The sequence below is a fragment of the Ornithorhynchus anatinus genome, chromosome 18 (genome assembly GCF_004115215.2).
Source record: "Ornithorhynchus anatinus isolate Pmale09 chromosome 18, mOrnAna1.pri.v4, whole genome shotgun sequence".
NCBI classification, from domain to species: Eukaryota; Metazoa; Chordata; class Mammalia; order Monotremata; family Ornithorhynchidae; genus Ornithorhynchus; species Ornithorhynchus anatinus.
Genome location: NC_041745.1, coordinates 4586621 through 4603336, shown reverse-complemented (window position 1 = coordinate 4603336; position 16716 = coordinate 4586621). Strand labels below are relative to the sequence as shown.

General features: G+C 47.4%; 1 protein-coding gene across 2 annotated transcripts in view; it reads left to right on the top strand.

Moving 5' to 3' along the window:
• Positions 1 to 8936: 8936 nt before the first annotated feature.
• The window catches only part of VPS26C (VPS26 endosomal protein sorting factor C), a 33190-nt gene continuing 25410 nt past the window's right edge, over positions 8937 to 16716 (top strand). For both annotated transcript variants that reach the window (XM_029046509.2, XM_029046510.2), the window contains exon 1: positions 8937 to 9032. In XM_029046509.2, the coding sequence (XP_028902342.1) occupies positions 8976 to 9032 (57 nt within the window). In that variant the 5' untranslated portion in view covers positions 8937 to 8975. The remainder of the gene's footprint in view (positions 9033 to 16716) is intronic.

Genomic DNA, 16716 nt, shown 5'->3' with positions numbered 1-16716 from the left:
CAAACTGGCTTGGATACAGTCCCTGTCCCATGTGGAGCTCACAGTCTCAAACCCCATTTTACACGAGGTAACTGAGGTACAGAGAAGTGAAATGATTTGCCCAAGGTCACACAGCAGACAGGTGGCAGATCCGGGATCAGAACCCATGACCTTCCGACCCCCAGACCCGTGTTCTATCCACTACACCATGCTGCTGCCATGCTAAACTGAGAAAAATGGAAATCGAATCACTGTGATCTCACCCATGTTGAATCTTCAAAGAGGGGTCTGGCTATTGGCCCCATACTACTCGAAGAACCTTAACATTTCCAATTTCTCAGTTTGCTTAGTTGCCCTCGTGACCACCGCTATGGCTGTCCTAATGCCCCTTCAGCAGAAAATGGTAGTTCTAGGGGCCCCACCGACTGAATAGCAAGTGTTTAGAATGACTGACAAAATTCACAAGAGTCCCACCTCATTCCTGACTCTTGATCCCATTAGGCATTAATCATCCTTGCCCGCTGCTGTAGCTTTGACTCCAGTCCCATTGCTGCCTCCCAGGGACTTAAAGCACAGATTCACCCCATGAGCCGCTGAGAAGAGAAGCAGGAATCCCAGGCCAAGCTCATGTGAGAAAATTCCCGATAGCCTAGTTTACTATTTGCTTCTTGAATGGGCACTGATCAGCCCCCAAGAAGCCAGCCCCCCTCTGGAATTAATTCTGGATTGAGCTGAGCCCGATCAGATATGGGGCCGCCTCAGACTGACTCCTCAAATGCCCATATCCCAAATATTACTGATGCCTACTTAGAACTAATGTTTTAGTCTCCGAACTGACGGCAGCAAGTGCCTGTTGAGATTGCAGCAGCCAACAGGGGAGCTTTCCAAGGAAAGAAAGGGGCAAACCTAACTGTCATCAATGATCTTTATTGAGCACTTACTGCATGCTGTACTAAGCGTGTGAGAGAGCACGGTACATAGGAACAGATCTGTCTATGCAGGCTCATTCAGCCAGAGTCCCGCCAACAACCATGCCAAAAGGCTGCAGCCCTTTTGAGAGTTTAGCCGTGGTGCCCGTTTGATAGTGTACTAAACCTCCGAGAGCTTGGAAAGCTCCAGAAGCTCAGGAAGTACTGAATCAGAGGAAAGAGACCTGAGACCAGTGGTACACGCAGATAAGAGAGAATGAAAGTTAGAGGGACAGAGAGAGGAAAAGAGAAAAAAATCTGGAAAAAATGGTATAAGTGCAGATGGGTAGGACTATGGGTACAGTCACACAACGTTGGACGTGGTGAATCCTACACCACACATCTTCCTTAATGCATTATTTTACAAGAACACAACTCTCGCATTCTACAAGTGGGTGTAGTTAGGGCCAATAAATAAACAAGTTGCTGGTTAGTTAATAAAACATGTGATGACTGGTTTGTTTCTCGGCGAAGGCAGACGACTGCTCTCAGCCACTGGGAGAAGTTTGGGGATTGGGTGAGCCAGACCCCACACTTTGCCAAAATTGTTGGACTAGAGCAGGGTTGGGCCCCCCCAATCCAACCCCGTGCACCCCTCTACTTTCTGTCTGCAAAGCCCCCTCTGGTGGCCAGGATTTCGCTCTTCACTTTTCCATTTTCCAAAGCCAAGCTCAAGAAACACGGCACCTTATTCCACTCGACTGCAGTAGCCAAAACAGAATGAACAGTAGCAACCAAAGCCTTGAAAGCTAATTTTTCATCTCTTTGCATTATATCTGTGTCTTACCCTTAGTCATCTTCATGAAGGGGCAGCGTATGAAGAGCATGTAATCTAAGGTTTGTCTTTTCCCTATTCGAAGTTACCCAGTCCTGACCTCTCATGCTGAACGTTTTTGCCTTGTGTGCTTACTAGGTTGTGAGACCTTTGAGATACAGAATATTTCTCTTTATAAGTCACTGTCATCTAGAGACACGTACATCACACGCAGCCCATTTCTGGATCCACTGGAAGCAATAACCCCAAGGGCCAGTACTCTGTACTCGGTAGAGAAGCAGTGTGGCTCTGTGGAAAGAGCCCGGGCTTGGGAGTCAGAGGTCATGGGTTCGAATCCCGACTCTGCCACTTGTCAGCTGTGTAGACTGTGGGCATGTCACTTCTCTGTGCCTCAGCTACCTCATCTGCAAAATGGGGATTAAGACTGTGAGCCTCATGTACGACAAACTGATTACCCTGTATCTACCCCAGCGCTTAGAACAGTGCTCTGCACATAGTAAGTGCTTAATAAAAAAACAAAACCAAATACTAGTGTCAGCCGGTAGCTGACGTTTCTTTTACCTCCTCTTCGCGGAGGCTAAAGGCTGCTGTTTCCCTTTGCCTTGTGCTTTTTCTCTGCCTCTCACTGACCACTTGGCAGAAAGCAGAATTTATACAGGCCCGTCTCCTACGCCCCCCCAGCTTCAGTCAGGTGGCCAGATAAAAGGGGAAAATTTCAAACAGCCCCATTCCAATGAAATGATGGAGAATCACACCGCCCCTCCTTCACGAGATAACTGATGTGAAAGCACTTTTGAAAAAGAGTGCTCTGCCAATCCAACAGATTCTTATTAGTTACATTAACCATGGTGAAGTAATTCCAGTCGAGGAGACACATCCACACCTAGGTTTTGGGAATTTCCAACTGGAAATTTCTAGAGAAAATCATTCGGGTTAAAAATGTTCATTATTTTATATCAACTGTAGGATTTTTAATGGATGTTGGAAAACTCACAGAAGTTTAAAGACTATCCTCTTGAGGACAGATTGATGCTATCAATTCATTTCAAGAACTGAACAGAAATACTTCCAATCCTCTTTGGGAATGCTAGTAAATCAAAAGCTGTCATTTTTGACAAACTTATTATTAATGTAATTCTTAGAAAGAAGTCTACTTTGTTAGGTGTATAAGTTATACATTGGGAATTAAAGTAAGTGTGAAATAAATATTTTAGTTCAAGCCAAGAGCAGCAGTGTAGTCTAGTGGATAGAGTACCGGCCTGGGAGTCTGAAGGACCTGGGTTCTAATCTCCTCTCTGCCACTCATCTGCTGTGCCTTTGGGCAAGTCACTTCACTTCTCTGTGCCTCAATTGCCTCACTTATGAAATGGGGATGAAAACTCTGCACCCCACGTAGACTGTAGCCCGTCAATGGGCAGGAATTGTCTCTATCTGTTGCCAAATTGTACATTCCAAGCACTTAGTACAGTGGTCTGCACATAGTAAGTGCTCAATAAACACTACTGAATGAATGTACATGGACTATGTCCAAACTGCTTGGCTTGTATCTATCCCAGTGCTCAATAAAATGCCTGGCACAGAGTAAGCACTTAAATACCATTTAAAAACAAAACACTTTCTTACTAAATTAAGATCTTATTATGCCACTAACGGTAAATGTATGAGCATGAGTAGATATACTCACTGAAAAATCCTTCCAGTTTATTTCAGGAGTTAAAATATAGTCAGAATGAAATGGAAGCTCAATAATTGCAATATTTTCTTTTCGTATATAATCATTCAAATATCACTTTCATAATAAGAGAAATACATGGAGGAAAACTATCAAAGCGATAAAAATGAAAGGGAGCAATACAATAAAAATGTAGTTTTCGACAAACAAAAAATTTTAACCACAATTTTGAATCTTAAAACATATCTCTTCCTGCTTAGGTGAATAAACCAATAGTAGTTTGTAGGCATTCAATCGGTACCATTAATCAATACGTAATCACGTGAGGTTCACACTCTTAATCCCCATTTTACAGATGAGGTAACTGAGGCCTAGAGAAGTGAAGTGACCTGCCCAGGGTCACTCAGCTGACATGTGGCAGAGTTGGGATTAGAACCCAGGTCCTTCTGACTCCCAGGCCGGGGCTCTGTCCATTAAAGCCACACTCCTTCCCTACCAGATCGTCCATTTTCTCAAGAATCATTGTGTCTTAGAGGAAAGAGCCCGGGCTGGGAGTCAGAGGTCATGAGTTCTAATCTTGGCCCCTCCGCTTGTCAGCTGCGTGACCTTGGTTAAGTCACTTCACTTCTCTGTGCCTCAGTTCCCTCATCTGCAAAATGGGGATGAAGACTGTGAACCCCACGTGGGACAACCTGACAACCTTGCATCTCCACCAGCGCTTGGCACATAGTCAGCACTTAACACATACCAACATTATGATGAATATCTCCCCTTACCCAGGTTCCCCTTCGCCCGAGACGCAAAGGGCCATTTTACCTTTGAAAAAAGGGTGCGGTTTCCTGGAGAGGCTGGTGGTGGGCGCTGCGCTTAGGGCACTTAAGCACTTAGCGCAGTGCTCTGCACAGGGTAAGCGCTCCATAAAGATGATTGAATGAATGAAGGGGCTGATTTGGGATGATCTGCCCGGCCGGGGGCCTGCGCGGGGGAGGGGAGCGCCACATAAGACGGGAGCAGCAAGAAGCAGCGTGGTTTAGTGGCAAGAGCCTGGGTTTGGGAGTTAGAGGTCATGGGTTCGAATCCCGACTCTGCCGCCTGTCAGCTGTGTGACTTCGGGCGAGTCTTTTCACTTCTCTGTGCCTCAGTGACCTCATGTGTAAAACGGGGATTAAGACTGTGAGCCTCACATGGGACAACCTGATGACCCTGGATCTCCTCCAGCGCTTAGAACAGTGCTCTGCACATAGTAAGCCCTTAACAAATACCAACATTATCATTATTATTATTATTCTCTGTGCCTCAGTTCCCTCATCTGTCAAATGGGGATGAAGGCTGTGAGCCCTATGAGGGACAACGTGACGATTCTGCATCTACCCTGGCGCTTAGAACAGTGCTTGGCACCTAGTAAGCGCTTAACCAATACCAACATTATTATTCTCCTCTGTTTAGACTGTGAGCCCATCACTGGGCAGCAACTGTCTCTAACTGTTGCCGAACTGTCCATTCCAAGCGCTTAGTCCAGTGCTCTGCACAGAGTAAGCACTCAATAAATACTATTTATACTGAAGCCACGTGGCGCAGTGGAAAGAGCACGGGTTTAGGAGTCAGAGGTCATGGGTTCTAATTCCAGCTCTGCCACTTGTCAGCTGGGTGACCCTGGGCAAGTCACTTCACTGCTCTGGGCCTCAGTTCCCTCATCTGTCAAATGGGGATGAAGACGGTGAGCCCCACATGGGACAACGTGATTACCCTGTCTCTACCCCAGCGCTTTGAACCGTGCTCGGCACATCAGCGTGGCTCAGTGGAACGAGTCCGGGCTTGGGAGTCAGAGGTCACAGGTTTGAATCCCTGCTCTGCTACTTGTCAGCTGGGTGACTGTGGGCAAGTCACTTCACTGGGCCTCAGTTCCCTCATCTGTAAAATGGGGATGAACACTGTGAGCCTCACGTGGGACAACCTGGTCACCCTGGATCTCCCCCAGCGCTTAGAACAGTGCTCGGCACCTAGTAAGCGCTTAACAAATACCAACATTATTATTACATAGTAAGCGCTTAGCAAATACCATTATTACTCTTCGAATCCTGGCTCCACCTTGTCAGCTGTGCGACTGTGGGCAAGTCACTTCACTTCTCTGTGCCTCAGTTACCGCATCTGGAAAATGGGGATTAACTGTGAGCCTCACGTGGGACAACCTGATGACCCTGTCTCTCCCCCAGCGCTTAGACCAGTGCTCCGCACAGAGTAAGCGCTTAACAAATACTATAATAATTGCGAGGCTCAGTGGAAAGAGCCTGAGCTTGGGAGTCAGAGGTCATGGGTTCGAATCCCAGCTCCGCCACTTGTCAGCTGGGTGACTGTGGGCAAGTCACTTCACTGGGCCTCAGTTCCCTCATCTGGAAAATGGGGATTAACTGTGAGCCTCACATGGGACAACTTGATGACCCTGTCTCTCCCTCAGCGCTTAGAACAGTGCTCTGCCCATAGTAAGCGCTTAACAAATACCAACATTATCATTATTATTCTTCTCTGTGCCTCAGTTCCCTCATCTGTAAAAGGGGGATGAAGACTGTGAGCCTCACGTGGGCCGACCTGATGACCCTGTCTCTCCCCCAGCGCTTAGAACAGTGCTCTGCCCATAGTAAGCGCTTAACAAATACCAACATTATCATTATTATTCTTCTCTGTGCCTCAGTTCCCTCATCTGTAAAAGGGGGATGACGACTGTGACCCTCACATGGGACAACCTGATGACCCTGTCTCTCCCCCAGCGCTTAGAACAGCGCTCTGCACAGAGTAAGCGCTTAACAAATACCAGCATTATTATTAATGAAGGAATGAAGGAATGGGCAGCGCGACCCCTGCTAGGAGGCTGCCAGGGCCCCGCGCGTGCGGGCGGGCGCGCTCCCGCGGGCGCGCTCCCGCCGCCGGGACGGGGCCGCGCCCGCCGCGCTGCATCCTGGGAACGGTAGTCTCCCCGTCGCCTTTTAACTCCCGCCTGGCCGGCGGGGAGGGAGGAAAGAAAAAGGGGCAGAAGAGCCAAGAATAATAATAATAAATAATAATAATCAATCATCATCATCATCATGGTATTTGTTAAGCGCTTACGATAGTGCTACGCACTGTCCTAAGCGCTGGGGCAGATACAGCAGCCGAGAAGCAGCGTGGCTCAGTGGAAAGAGCCCGGGCTTTGGAGTCAGAGGTCATGGGTTCGAATCCCGGCTCAGCCATTCATTCAATAGTATTCATTGAGCGCTTACTATGTGCAGAGCACTGGACTAAGCGCTTGGAATGAACAAGCCGGCCACCACTCCTCAGCTGTGTGACTTTGGGCAAGTCACTTCACTTCTCGGTGCCTCAGTGACCTCGTCTGTAAAATGGGGATGAGGACTGTGAGCCCCACGTGGGACAACCTGATTCAATAGTATTTATTGAGCGCTTATAATGTGCAGAGCACTGTACTAAGCGCTTGGAATGAACAAGTCGGAGTATTTATTGAGCTCTTACTATGTGCAGAGCACTGTACTAAGCGCTTGGGATGAACAAGTCGGCCACCACTCATCAGCTATGTGACTTTGGGCAAGTCACTTCACTTCTCGGTGCCTCAGTTACCTCATCTGTAAAATGGGGATTAAGACTGTGAGCCCCACGTGGGACAACCTGATTCCTCTGTGTCTACCCCAGCGCTTAGAACAGTGCTCGGCACATAGTAAGCGCTTAACAAATACCAACATTATTATTATACGAAGCAGCGTGGCTCAGTGGAAAGAGCCCGGGCTTGGGAGTCAGAGGTCATGGGTTCGACTCCCGCCGCTGCCACTTGTCAGCTGTGGGACTGTGGGCAAGTCACTTCACTGCTCTGGGCCTCAGTGACCTCATCTGTAAAATGGGGATTAACTGTGAGCCTCACGTGGGGCCACCTGATGAGCCTGGATCTTCCCCAGCGCTTAGAACAGTGCTTGGCACCTAATAAGCGTTTTACCAATACCAACATTATTATTATTATTATTATTACAGAGAGAAGCAGTGTGGCTCAGTGGCAAGAGCCCCGGCTTGGGAGTCAGAGGTCATGGGTTCGACTCCCGGCGCTGCCACTTGTCAGCTGTGGGACTGTGGGCAAGTCACTTCACTGCTCTGGGCCTCAGTGACCTCATCTGTAAAATGGGGATTAACTGTGAGCCTCATGTGGGACCACCTGATGAGCCTGTATCTCCCCTAGCGCTTAGAACAGTGCTCTGCACAGAGTAAGCGCTTAACAAATACCAACATTATTATTATTATTACAGAGAGAAGCAGCGTGGGTCAGTGGAAAGAGTCCGGGCTTGGGAGTCAGAGGTCATGGGTTCGACTCCCGGCGCTGCCACTTGTCAGCTGTGTGACGGTGGGCAAGTCACTTAATAATAATAATAATAATGTTGGTATTTGTTAAGCGCTTACTATGTGCCGAGCACTGTTCTAAGCGCTGGGGTAGACATAAGGGAATCAGGTTGTCCCACGTGGAGCTCACAGTCTTAATCCCCATTTTACAGATGAGGGAACTGAGGCACAGAGAAGTTAAGTGACTTGCCCACAGTCACACAGCCGACAAGTGGCAGAGCTGGGATTCGAACTCATGAGCCCTGACTCCAAAGCCCGTGCTCTTTCCACTGAGCCACTTCACTTCTCTGTGCCTCAGTGACCTCATGTGGAAAATGGGGATGAAGGCTGTGAGCCTCACGTGGGACAACCTGATGACCCTGGATCTCCCCCAGCGCTTAGAACAGTGCACCTAGTAAGCGTTTAACAAGTACCAACATTATTATTATGATTCTTCTCTGTGCCTTAGTTCCCTCATCTGGAAAATGGGGATGAAGGCTGTGATCCTTACGGGGGAACGACCTGATGACCCTGGATCTCCCCCAGCGCTCAGAACAGTGCTCCGCACCTAGTCAGCGCTTAACAAATACCAACATTAGTATTATTCTCTGGGCCTCAGTTCCCTCATCTGGAAAAGGGGGATGAAGACTGTGCGCCTCACGAAGGACCACCTGATGACCCCGGATCTCCCCCAGCGCTTAGAACAGTGCTCTGCACACAGTAGGCGCTTAACAAATACCAACGTTATTATTACTATTGAATGAAGTATGAAGGGGGCTGGTCCCTGGCCTCCCCCCGCCGGCTCCCAGCAGCGCGCCCATTTCCGGTGCGCGCGACGCGCCAGTCCTTCCTGCGTTGCCCCGGCAACGGAGGAAGGGAGGGGGGAAAAGGAGGGGGTGGGGGCCCCTGCGGAGGCCCCCGGTGTCCCCCGCCGGTCCTCCCGGCCGCCCCCCCCCACCCCCCGACAGGCGAGGAGACGGGGGGTGGCGGGGGGAGCCGCTCCACCGGCGCCACGGCCCCGCCCGAGGCGGGAAACCGCGCGCGCGCGCCTCGCGGGAGGCGGGAAACCGCGCGCGCGCCCTCGCCCGGTCACGTGGGCGGCCGAGCCGGCCCCCGTGACGGCGAGGGGCGGGTCACGTGACGGGAAAGGGCGGCCGAGGGGGGGGGGCGGGAGAGGGAAAAAGGAAGGGCGGGGGGGCGGGGGGGCCGCCGCCGCCGCCGCCGGTGCGCCATGGGGACGGCCCTGGACATCAAGATCAAAAGAGCCAATAAGGTGTATCACGGCGGGGTGAGTGGGGCAGGCGCGCGGGCTTCCTCCCCTGCCTCCCCCCACGCCGGCGCGCGACCCCACCCGGGAAGGGAGGGGGGCGGCGCCGCGTGCGGATGAGCGCCGCGCGCATGCGCAGATGGGCGCGTGGGATGGATGGCTCTGTGTGTGTGTGTGTGTGTGTGTGTGTGTGTGTGTCCACCGCTGGGCTCCCTGCGGTGCCCGTCGAGCTGCCCCTTTTTAATGCAACGTGGCAGCCAAGGAGGTGGCTTTTAAATGGGGGGGGCAGCTAATAATAATGATGTTGGTTTTTGTTAAGCGCTTACTATGTGCGCAGCACTGTTCTAAGCGCTGGGGGGGGGGATACAGGGTCCTCAGGTGGTCCCACGTGGGGCTCCCAGTCTTCATCCCCATTTTGCAGATGAGGGGACTGAGGCCCAGGGAAGTGACTTGCCCCCAGTCACCCAGCAGACAAGTGGCAGAGCCGGGATTCGAACCCATGACCTCGGACTCCCAAGCCCGGGCTCTTTCCGCTGAGCTCTTCCGCTTCTTATCTCATATGCGGTGACTGGGCGTCCGCAGTTATCTACCTTGGGTACTCTAATAATGATATTATAATAATGTTGGTATTTGTTAAGCGCTTACTATGTGCAGAGCACGGTTCTAAGCGCTGGGGTAGATACAGGGTAATCAGGTTGTGCCACGTGAGGCTCCCAGTTAATCCCCATTTTACAGAGGAGGTAACAGGCACAGAGAAGTTAAGTGACTTGCCCACAGTCACACAGCTGGTGGAACAACCTGATTCTCCTGTGTCTACCCCAGCGCTTAGAACAGTGCTCGGCACATAGTAAGCGCTTAACAAATACCAACATTATTAAGTGGCAGAGCTGGGAGTCGAACTCATGACCTCTGACTCCGAAGCCCAGGCTCTTTCCACTGAGCCACCCTGCTTCTACTAATTAATCAATTAGACTGTGAGCCCGTCATTGGTCAGGGGTTGTCTCTATCTGTTGCCCAATTGTACATCCCAAGTGCTTAGTACAGTGCTCTGCACATAGCGCTCAGTAAATACTATTGAATGAATGAGTAGTAAGCGCTCAATAAATACTATTTATTGAGTGAATGAATAATGTTGATGATGATGGTGGTTGTTCAGCGCTTACTAGGTTATTGAGCATTTACTGAGTGCCCCATATTCCAGACCCCACCAGCCCATAAACTGGGCTACCAATTTAATCTCAACAGCCCAAGGAGACTAAAACATTTGTGGCAGCTGTCTGTCTGTCTTTCTCTTTCTCTCTCCCCAGGTCTGTAAGCACTTACTATGTGCCGCACACTGTAGTAAGTGCCGAATACACAGTGAGTGTTTAGTAGATACAAGCTGATCAGATTGGACACAGTCCGTGTTCCACATTTTACAGATGAGGTAATTGAAGTGACTTACCCAAAGTCACACAGGAGACAAGTGGCAGAACTTGGATTAGAACCAGGTTCATCCGACTTCCAGGCCTGTGTTCTGTCCACTAGGCCAGGCTGCGATCCAGACCCTCCTCCAGTTCTGAACAGAACTTAGACTTCCAGGTACAGAACTGGGAAAATCCAATTAATGCAGGGTTCTAGTAAGGCATACTGCACTTTTAAAATAGCATTACACCAGGGGAAGAAACATATTGTTATTTCTATTCAGTGAAATGATTATCCCCACCTGCAGTGAAGTATATGAACAAAGATGAGATATACCAATATACCCTGATGGTTTGAAAAAGGAAAATATCTTCCATTACTATTTTTTTGTTGTTCAGTAACCCAGAATTCCATGAAAGCCAATTCCATGAAAGGCAATGTGAAACCCACTTAGGGAAATAAATTAATTTTTCTCAAAAACGCTGGCTTCCTCAGGCTAAAAATTGAATGGAGGTTTAAAAAAACAAAAGCTAATTAAGGGAGAAATAATGAGAATAAAATATTCTATTGTTTACATCAAATAGAAGAAAATAGGGACTGCATTAATAGTCAGTATGTCATTGAAGAGTAAGATCACCATGGCAGCAGAGGGACAAAACAAAGTAACCTGGAGAAACCGGGGAATAAAGATCATTATCTGGGAAAACTTCTTTCTCCCTGTGATGCTGATATAACTTGGAGCAGTAGTTTTCCAAGGAAACTGCTAAGAGTTTAAAGGTTTGCTGGATAGATAACTTGAGAAATTCATAGGCAGCATAAGACAAAGACCTAATATTTGATCTCATTTTATTTCTTGTTTATTTTCTTATTTCACATTTAAATATTAAATATCTAACGCTCAGTGCCATTTTCAAAGTCGGGAGGATTAGGAGAGTTGCCCTGGGCATCTGTTTTAGGACATCCTGACTTGAGCATCCAAGCCACTCATTGCAGAACTGAATCCAAATTGTCCCCTGTGGCTTAATGGATCTGGGGACAGAACTGGTTTTGTGGCTTCTGATGTGTTCTCCCAAGTTCTTATTACAGGTCTGTACTCTCAGGTGGCACCCAGTAAAGACCATCAATTGAGGGAGCAAAACTACTGCACCAGTGAGTAGTTCTCCTTCTTAAAGTTCCGCTTTCTCCCCACCCAAATGATCCTGAAATCAACCCCTTGCCCTGGGCAGTGTATCCCAGGCCAGGTACTCCCCAACGGATGGTGTTGTGCAAACAGTAGTCAGCTAACGTAAAGAAGACTTGATACTAATCCTTCCTGGCAAAATGCAGCATCGTGAAAGGCACGAAAACATCAAGTTGAGCCGGTGCGGACTTTCACTTTTTGTGTCAGAGCAGATGCTCTCGTGCCTGCCTCCCAGTTGGACTGGATGCATTAATAATAATAATAATAATAATAATGATTATGGTACTTGTTAAGCACTTACTATGTGCCAAGCACCTTTCTAAACACCAGGTAGATACAGTTAATCAGGTTGGACCCAGTCCCTGTTCTACATGAGGCTCACATTCTTAGTCCCCATTTTACAGATGAGGTAACGGAGGCCCAGAAAAGTTAAGTGACCTGCCCAGGGTCACACAGCAGACATGCGGCAGAGCCGACATTAGAACCCAGGTCCTTTGGACTCCCAGTTTTGTGCTTTATCCATTGAGCCACACTGCTTGGGCTCCTGTGGCTGTGACCCCCTGGAATCCTGTAGCCAGCATGCCTGGATTTGGGGGCTTCTTTGAGGCCATCTGGGCTAACAGTGAGGGGTGTGTGTTTGGGGGAGGCGGGGCTGGGGAGGAGAAAATGTTCAAAATACAGCCTGTCAGGCAGATGTACTGATGTGAGGACTAGATTCCCAGCATTAATCCTTTCTGCCTGGTTCCACTGTCAGTTGAACATCTACAATTCTTTGTCCATGCAAGTGTGGGCACCATAGAGAAGTACCCTTTCATGCCAATATCTGGGCGTGATGTTGAATGAATCCATTTATAGTGCCACAAAAATTTCCAGAGTATTAGTGAAGCCATACAAACCTAGATGAGGCTTTCTGCCAATTCGAGATTTCCTAAAATCGTACAGTATGTCACATTCCAGGATTCCTCGCAAGAGGTGGTTCCGATGTGTAAAAACACCAAATCTGTGTTGAGGCTGAAAACTGGATTTCTCCAGTAATGAAAGGACACAGGAAAAATGTTGTTGATATTAACAACTTTACAGTGTCACTGATTCTCAGGCTACGGTGGAGAGGGATCACTGTCCAAATAGTGCACATGTCTACTTAAGGAAAATTGTGTTCGAGGAGGATAAGTTTTCCTTTGAAAATATTGTTTCAGCCTCATTTCCACATGGAACAATCCCAACTCTGTACATTTCCTCACTGTAAGCATCAGCTGAACAGTAACTGCTTCAGGGTCTTGTGGACGAAACAAACTTTAGTTTCCTCTCCAAGCACACTCCAAGAATCTTGACATCAGCAGGTCTGTCTGACACAGGGCATTTCAGGATATCAGACCTTTTCAGCCCAGCGCCCCAACCCCATTGTCAGACTGGAGTGGCTGAGGTCACTAGCAATACTGGCATAATGGTTACATTACTCCTGGGGTCAAAAGCAGCAGTGTGGTCTAGTGGAGAGAGCCTGGGCCTGGTAGTCAGAAGGACCTGGGTTCTAATCCCAGCTCCACTATATGTCTGCTGTGTGACCTGGGCAAGTCACTTCACTGATTGGCTTGTACTACCCTAGCTCGTAGTACAGTGCCTGGCATATAGTAAGCTCTTAACAAGTACCCTAAACAAAAATACATCAGAGTGAGCTTTCTCATGTCATGCTCCCAAGCTTCACCTAAATCTTTTCCACAGCTGCCCTACTGAATTGAAATAAAAAAAAAAAATTATTGTTCCCGATCTGTCCACCCCCACCATCAAGACTGCCAGCTTTAGCACCTTTTAGAAAAGGGGCTGAATCTGTTGATAGTTTGAAAGGAATTTAGACTGGTGTATAGTTTGCCTCATGTGGACATGTTCTGGGTAAGGAGATTTCAGTCTTTGTGATTTTGAAAGCAAAGTATAGTTTAAATCCTCAGAAAAAACACACTGATGCAATTCAATAGTTTAAGAAAGCATAACCAGGAAATGTAACATTCAGGTCTCTCAGGTTGCAAGTATGTAGCTTTAGACATGATGGGGAAACATTAACCACTAGAACCTCAACATTTGCATTTTCCCTTTTGTGTGTTTTATTGGGCATTCAATTTCCCTTTAAGAAATCTACAGATACAAAAGGAAAATACCGTATACAGCAACTCACTATAACTACATCAGCAGACTTCCTTTTCTATGTGTGCAAAATACTGTCAGTGCAATCCCTGTATTTTCAGAGATTTATGGAAGATATTTTAAAAACATTAACTTTTGGCTGCACTAAAATTTGTACCCTCAAAAACAAAATATATACCAAAGCCAACCAAGTAAGAGTTGTTATCCAGAGAAATCTAGTTTATCGAAACGCTATCAGAGACTGGCTTTTGACAGGCTAGGTTAAGACCTGTTTTGACTCTCCCCGCTCTGCCATACGCCCTTAAGCAACTCACAACTTCTCTTTGCCTCCAGTTACCTCATCTGTAAAATGGAGATTCAATACCTGTTCTCCCTCCTATTTAGACTGTTAGCCCCATGTGGGACCTGACTATTTTGTATTTACCCCAGCGTTTAGTACAGTGCTTGGCACATAGTAAGTACTTAACACACTACTATTATACTCCAGGATCAGTAGTAACTTGTGGATGCATTTTTAATCTTGTACACTGAGCCTTTGAAATATAGTATAAGATGTCCTTCTGGTAAAATAATTCAAGTTTCAAGAAATCCCATTCTCATCGGGAGTTGATAATTTCTAATACAGAAAAATCCAAATGCAAGGTAGTATCAGGTGTGAAAATTTTGATCCCAAGTGGAGGCCCAGAGGTTATAAGCAGGTAAAAAGAGGGGCACGATCAACCTTGATAAATCAGACTCTAGGGTCTGATCTAAATTGTAGAATTTTATTTTTTTTTTAAGTCCCAGAGTAACTACAGTGATGAAAAGTGCGCGCCTGTGAGTGCTAAGCTTAGCTTCCTTCCTTGTATCTCCTTTGTTTCTCTGAATCGGCCTTAGGGCAATTGGGAATTCAGGAAGAATGTCTCTCTTCTTATTGTTTCCTCCCTAATGCTGTTACATCTCTTGCAGCTAGCAACTCAACTGAGGTCTTATTATCTGCAGTTTAAATCAAACACTTCCTGCTTTAAATCACAGCCAACCCTTCTTTGGATGTATGGAGAAGGCTAACTAAGGAAGGAAAAAGAGAGTCAAATAATCAAGTGATCCAGATTAGTGGGAGCCCCCAAACAGGAATAAAGTCCTCGGGCTGCCTTGACTGCTGCAGATTTTCTAATCACTTTTGGCACTTGCTAGCCTAGGGTATGTGAATCTACCTTGTCTGAGAATTGGGAGATTTAGCCCTTGGTCTTGACCACCACCGAGGCAGCTGTCGCCCTTCAGAGGTCATGTCATCGTGGTAAGGATGGACTGACTCTTCTTTTCAGAATATGCACTGGCTCAGGTACCTTATCTTGAAACTTTGCTCTGTGGTCTTTGCCATTTGGCTGTCCACTGCCATCCCAGAGATAGCTATATTGGGAGCGTTGGATTCACCGACCGCTTGGGATGGGATCAGTGTGTGGTTTCATGACATTATTAAACTACCACTGCAAGGACTGGACTTGCAGTTACTGAGGCCCTGAGTCAGGGAAGCATTTGGAGAAGCAGTGTGGCTCAGTGAAAAGAGCGTGGGCTTGGGAATCAGAGGTCATGGGTTCGACTCCCGGCTCTGCCGCTTGTCGGCTGTGTGACTGTGGACAAGTCACTTAACTTCTCTGTGCCTCAGTTACCTCATCTGGAAAATAGGGATTAACTGGGAGCCTCACGTGGGACAAACTGATTACCCTGTATCTGCCCCAGCGCTTAGAACAGTGCTCTGCACAGAGTAAGCGCTTAACAAATACCAACATTAGTATTATTATTATTATTTGGGGCTCCTCAAGTGCTTATTTTGGATGACCTAGTAGTAAATTGGCCCTTTTTCAATTCCACTTTGGCCAAGCCAGAAATTAAAAAAAACAACAAGGTTTTTACCAAGTCTATTAAGAGAAGCAGCGTGGCCCAGTGGGTAGAACTCGGGCCTGGGAGTCAGAAGGATCTGGGTTCTAATCTTGACTGCACCACTTGTCTGTTGTGTGACTTTGGGCAAGTCACTTAATTTCTCTGTGCCGCAGTTACCTTATCTGTAAAATGGGACTTAAGGCCCCATGTTGGACATGGACTTTGTCCAACCTGATTAGCTTGTATATACCACGGTGCTTAGAACAGTGCCTGGCACATAGTCAACACTTAACAAATACCCTAAAAGTTGGAGGGAGAACATGTGTTTTACAGTGAACTGGGTTCTAGGTTCTTGGCCCCAAGGTGTTAGAATTAGGATTAGCGTTTCCCCCCACCCCTTGCTGGCCACTGAAGGTCTACTTCTTTGAGATACTGGTCTGACAAACTCCTCAGGGATTTTTAAGAATTAAATGGACTTTTGGAGAGCCATCAGATGCATAGCTGCCCCTAATTTCAGAGAAACTATGCTTCAGAGGGTTAATTGGCAGTTAAAGGGCTCAACTACAGACAAATGACATTGGCCATTTTATGTCCTGTTCCCCAACCCACTCACATAAAATGAGACAATTGATCACTGGTATTTGCACATACCATGTGCCCAGCACTGTGGTAGATACAATGAATTCAGATCAGACGTAATCCTTAAATAGAGGGTGAATGTGTATTTTGGTCCCCATTTTACAAGGTGAGGAAACTGAAGCACTGAGATGTAAAGTGACTTGCCCAAGGTCACAGAGCAGGCAAGTGGTAGAGCCAGGATTAGAACCCAGGTCTCCTGAGTTCTAGACCTGTGTTCTCTCCACCAGGCCACAGTGCTTTGCAGTTCCCTGATAAAATGGTTCTCCTAGCATGGTACAGTGATTCCACCATCCTACGCAGTTTAGACTTATGGGTAGGGATGAGCTGAAGAGGATGGGAGACCCTCTGAGAAAGTATAACACTTTAACAGAGGCCTATTGAGCAAAGTATTATTGTACTTGAACTTATAATGGGAGGGGCCTGTTTGGCAAGTGGAAACATATACTAAAAGACATTTTGCACAATTGTCAGTGATTATTGGGATGA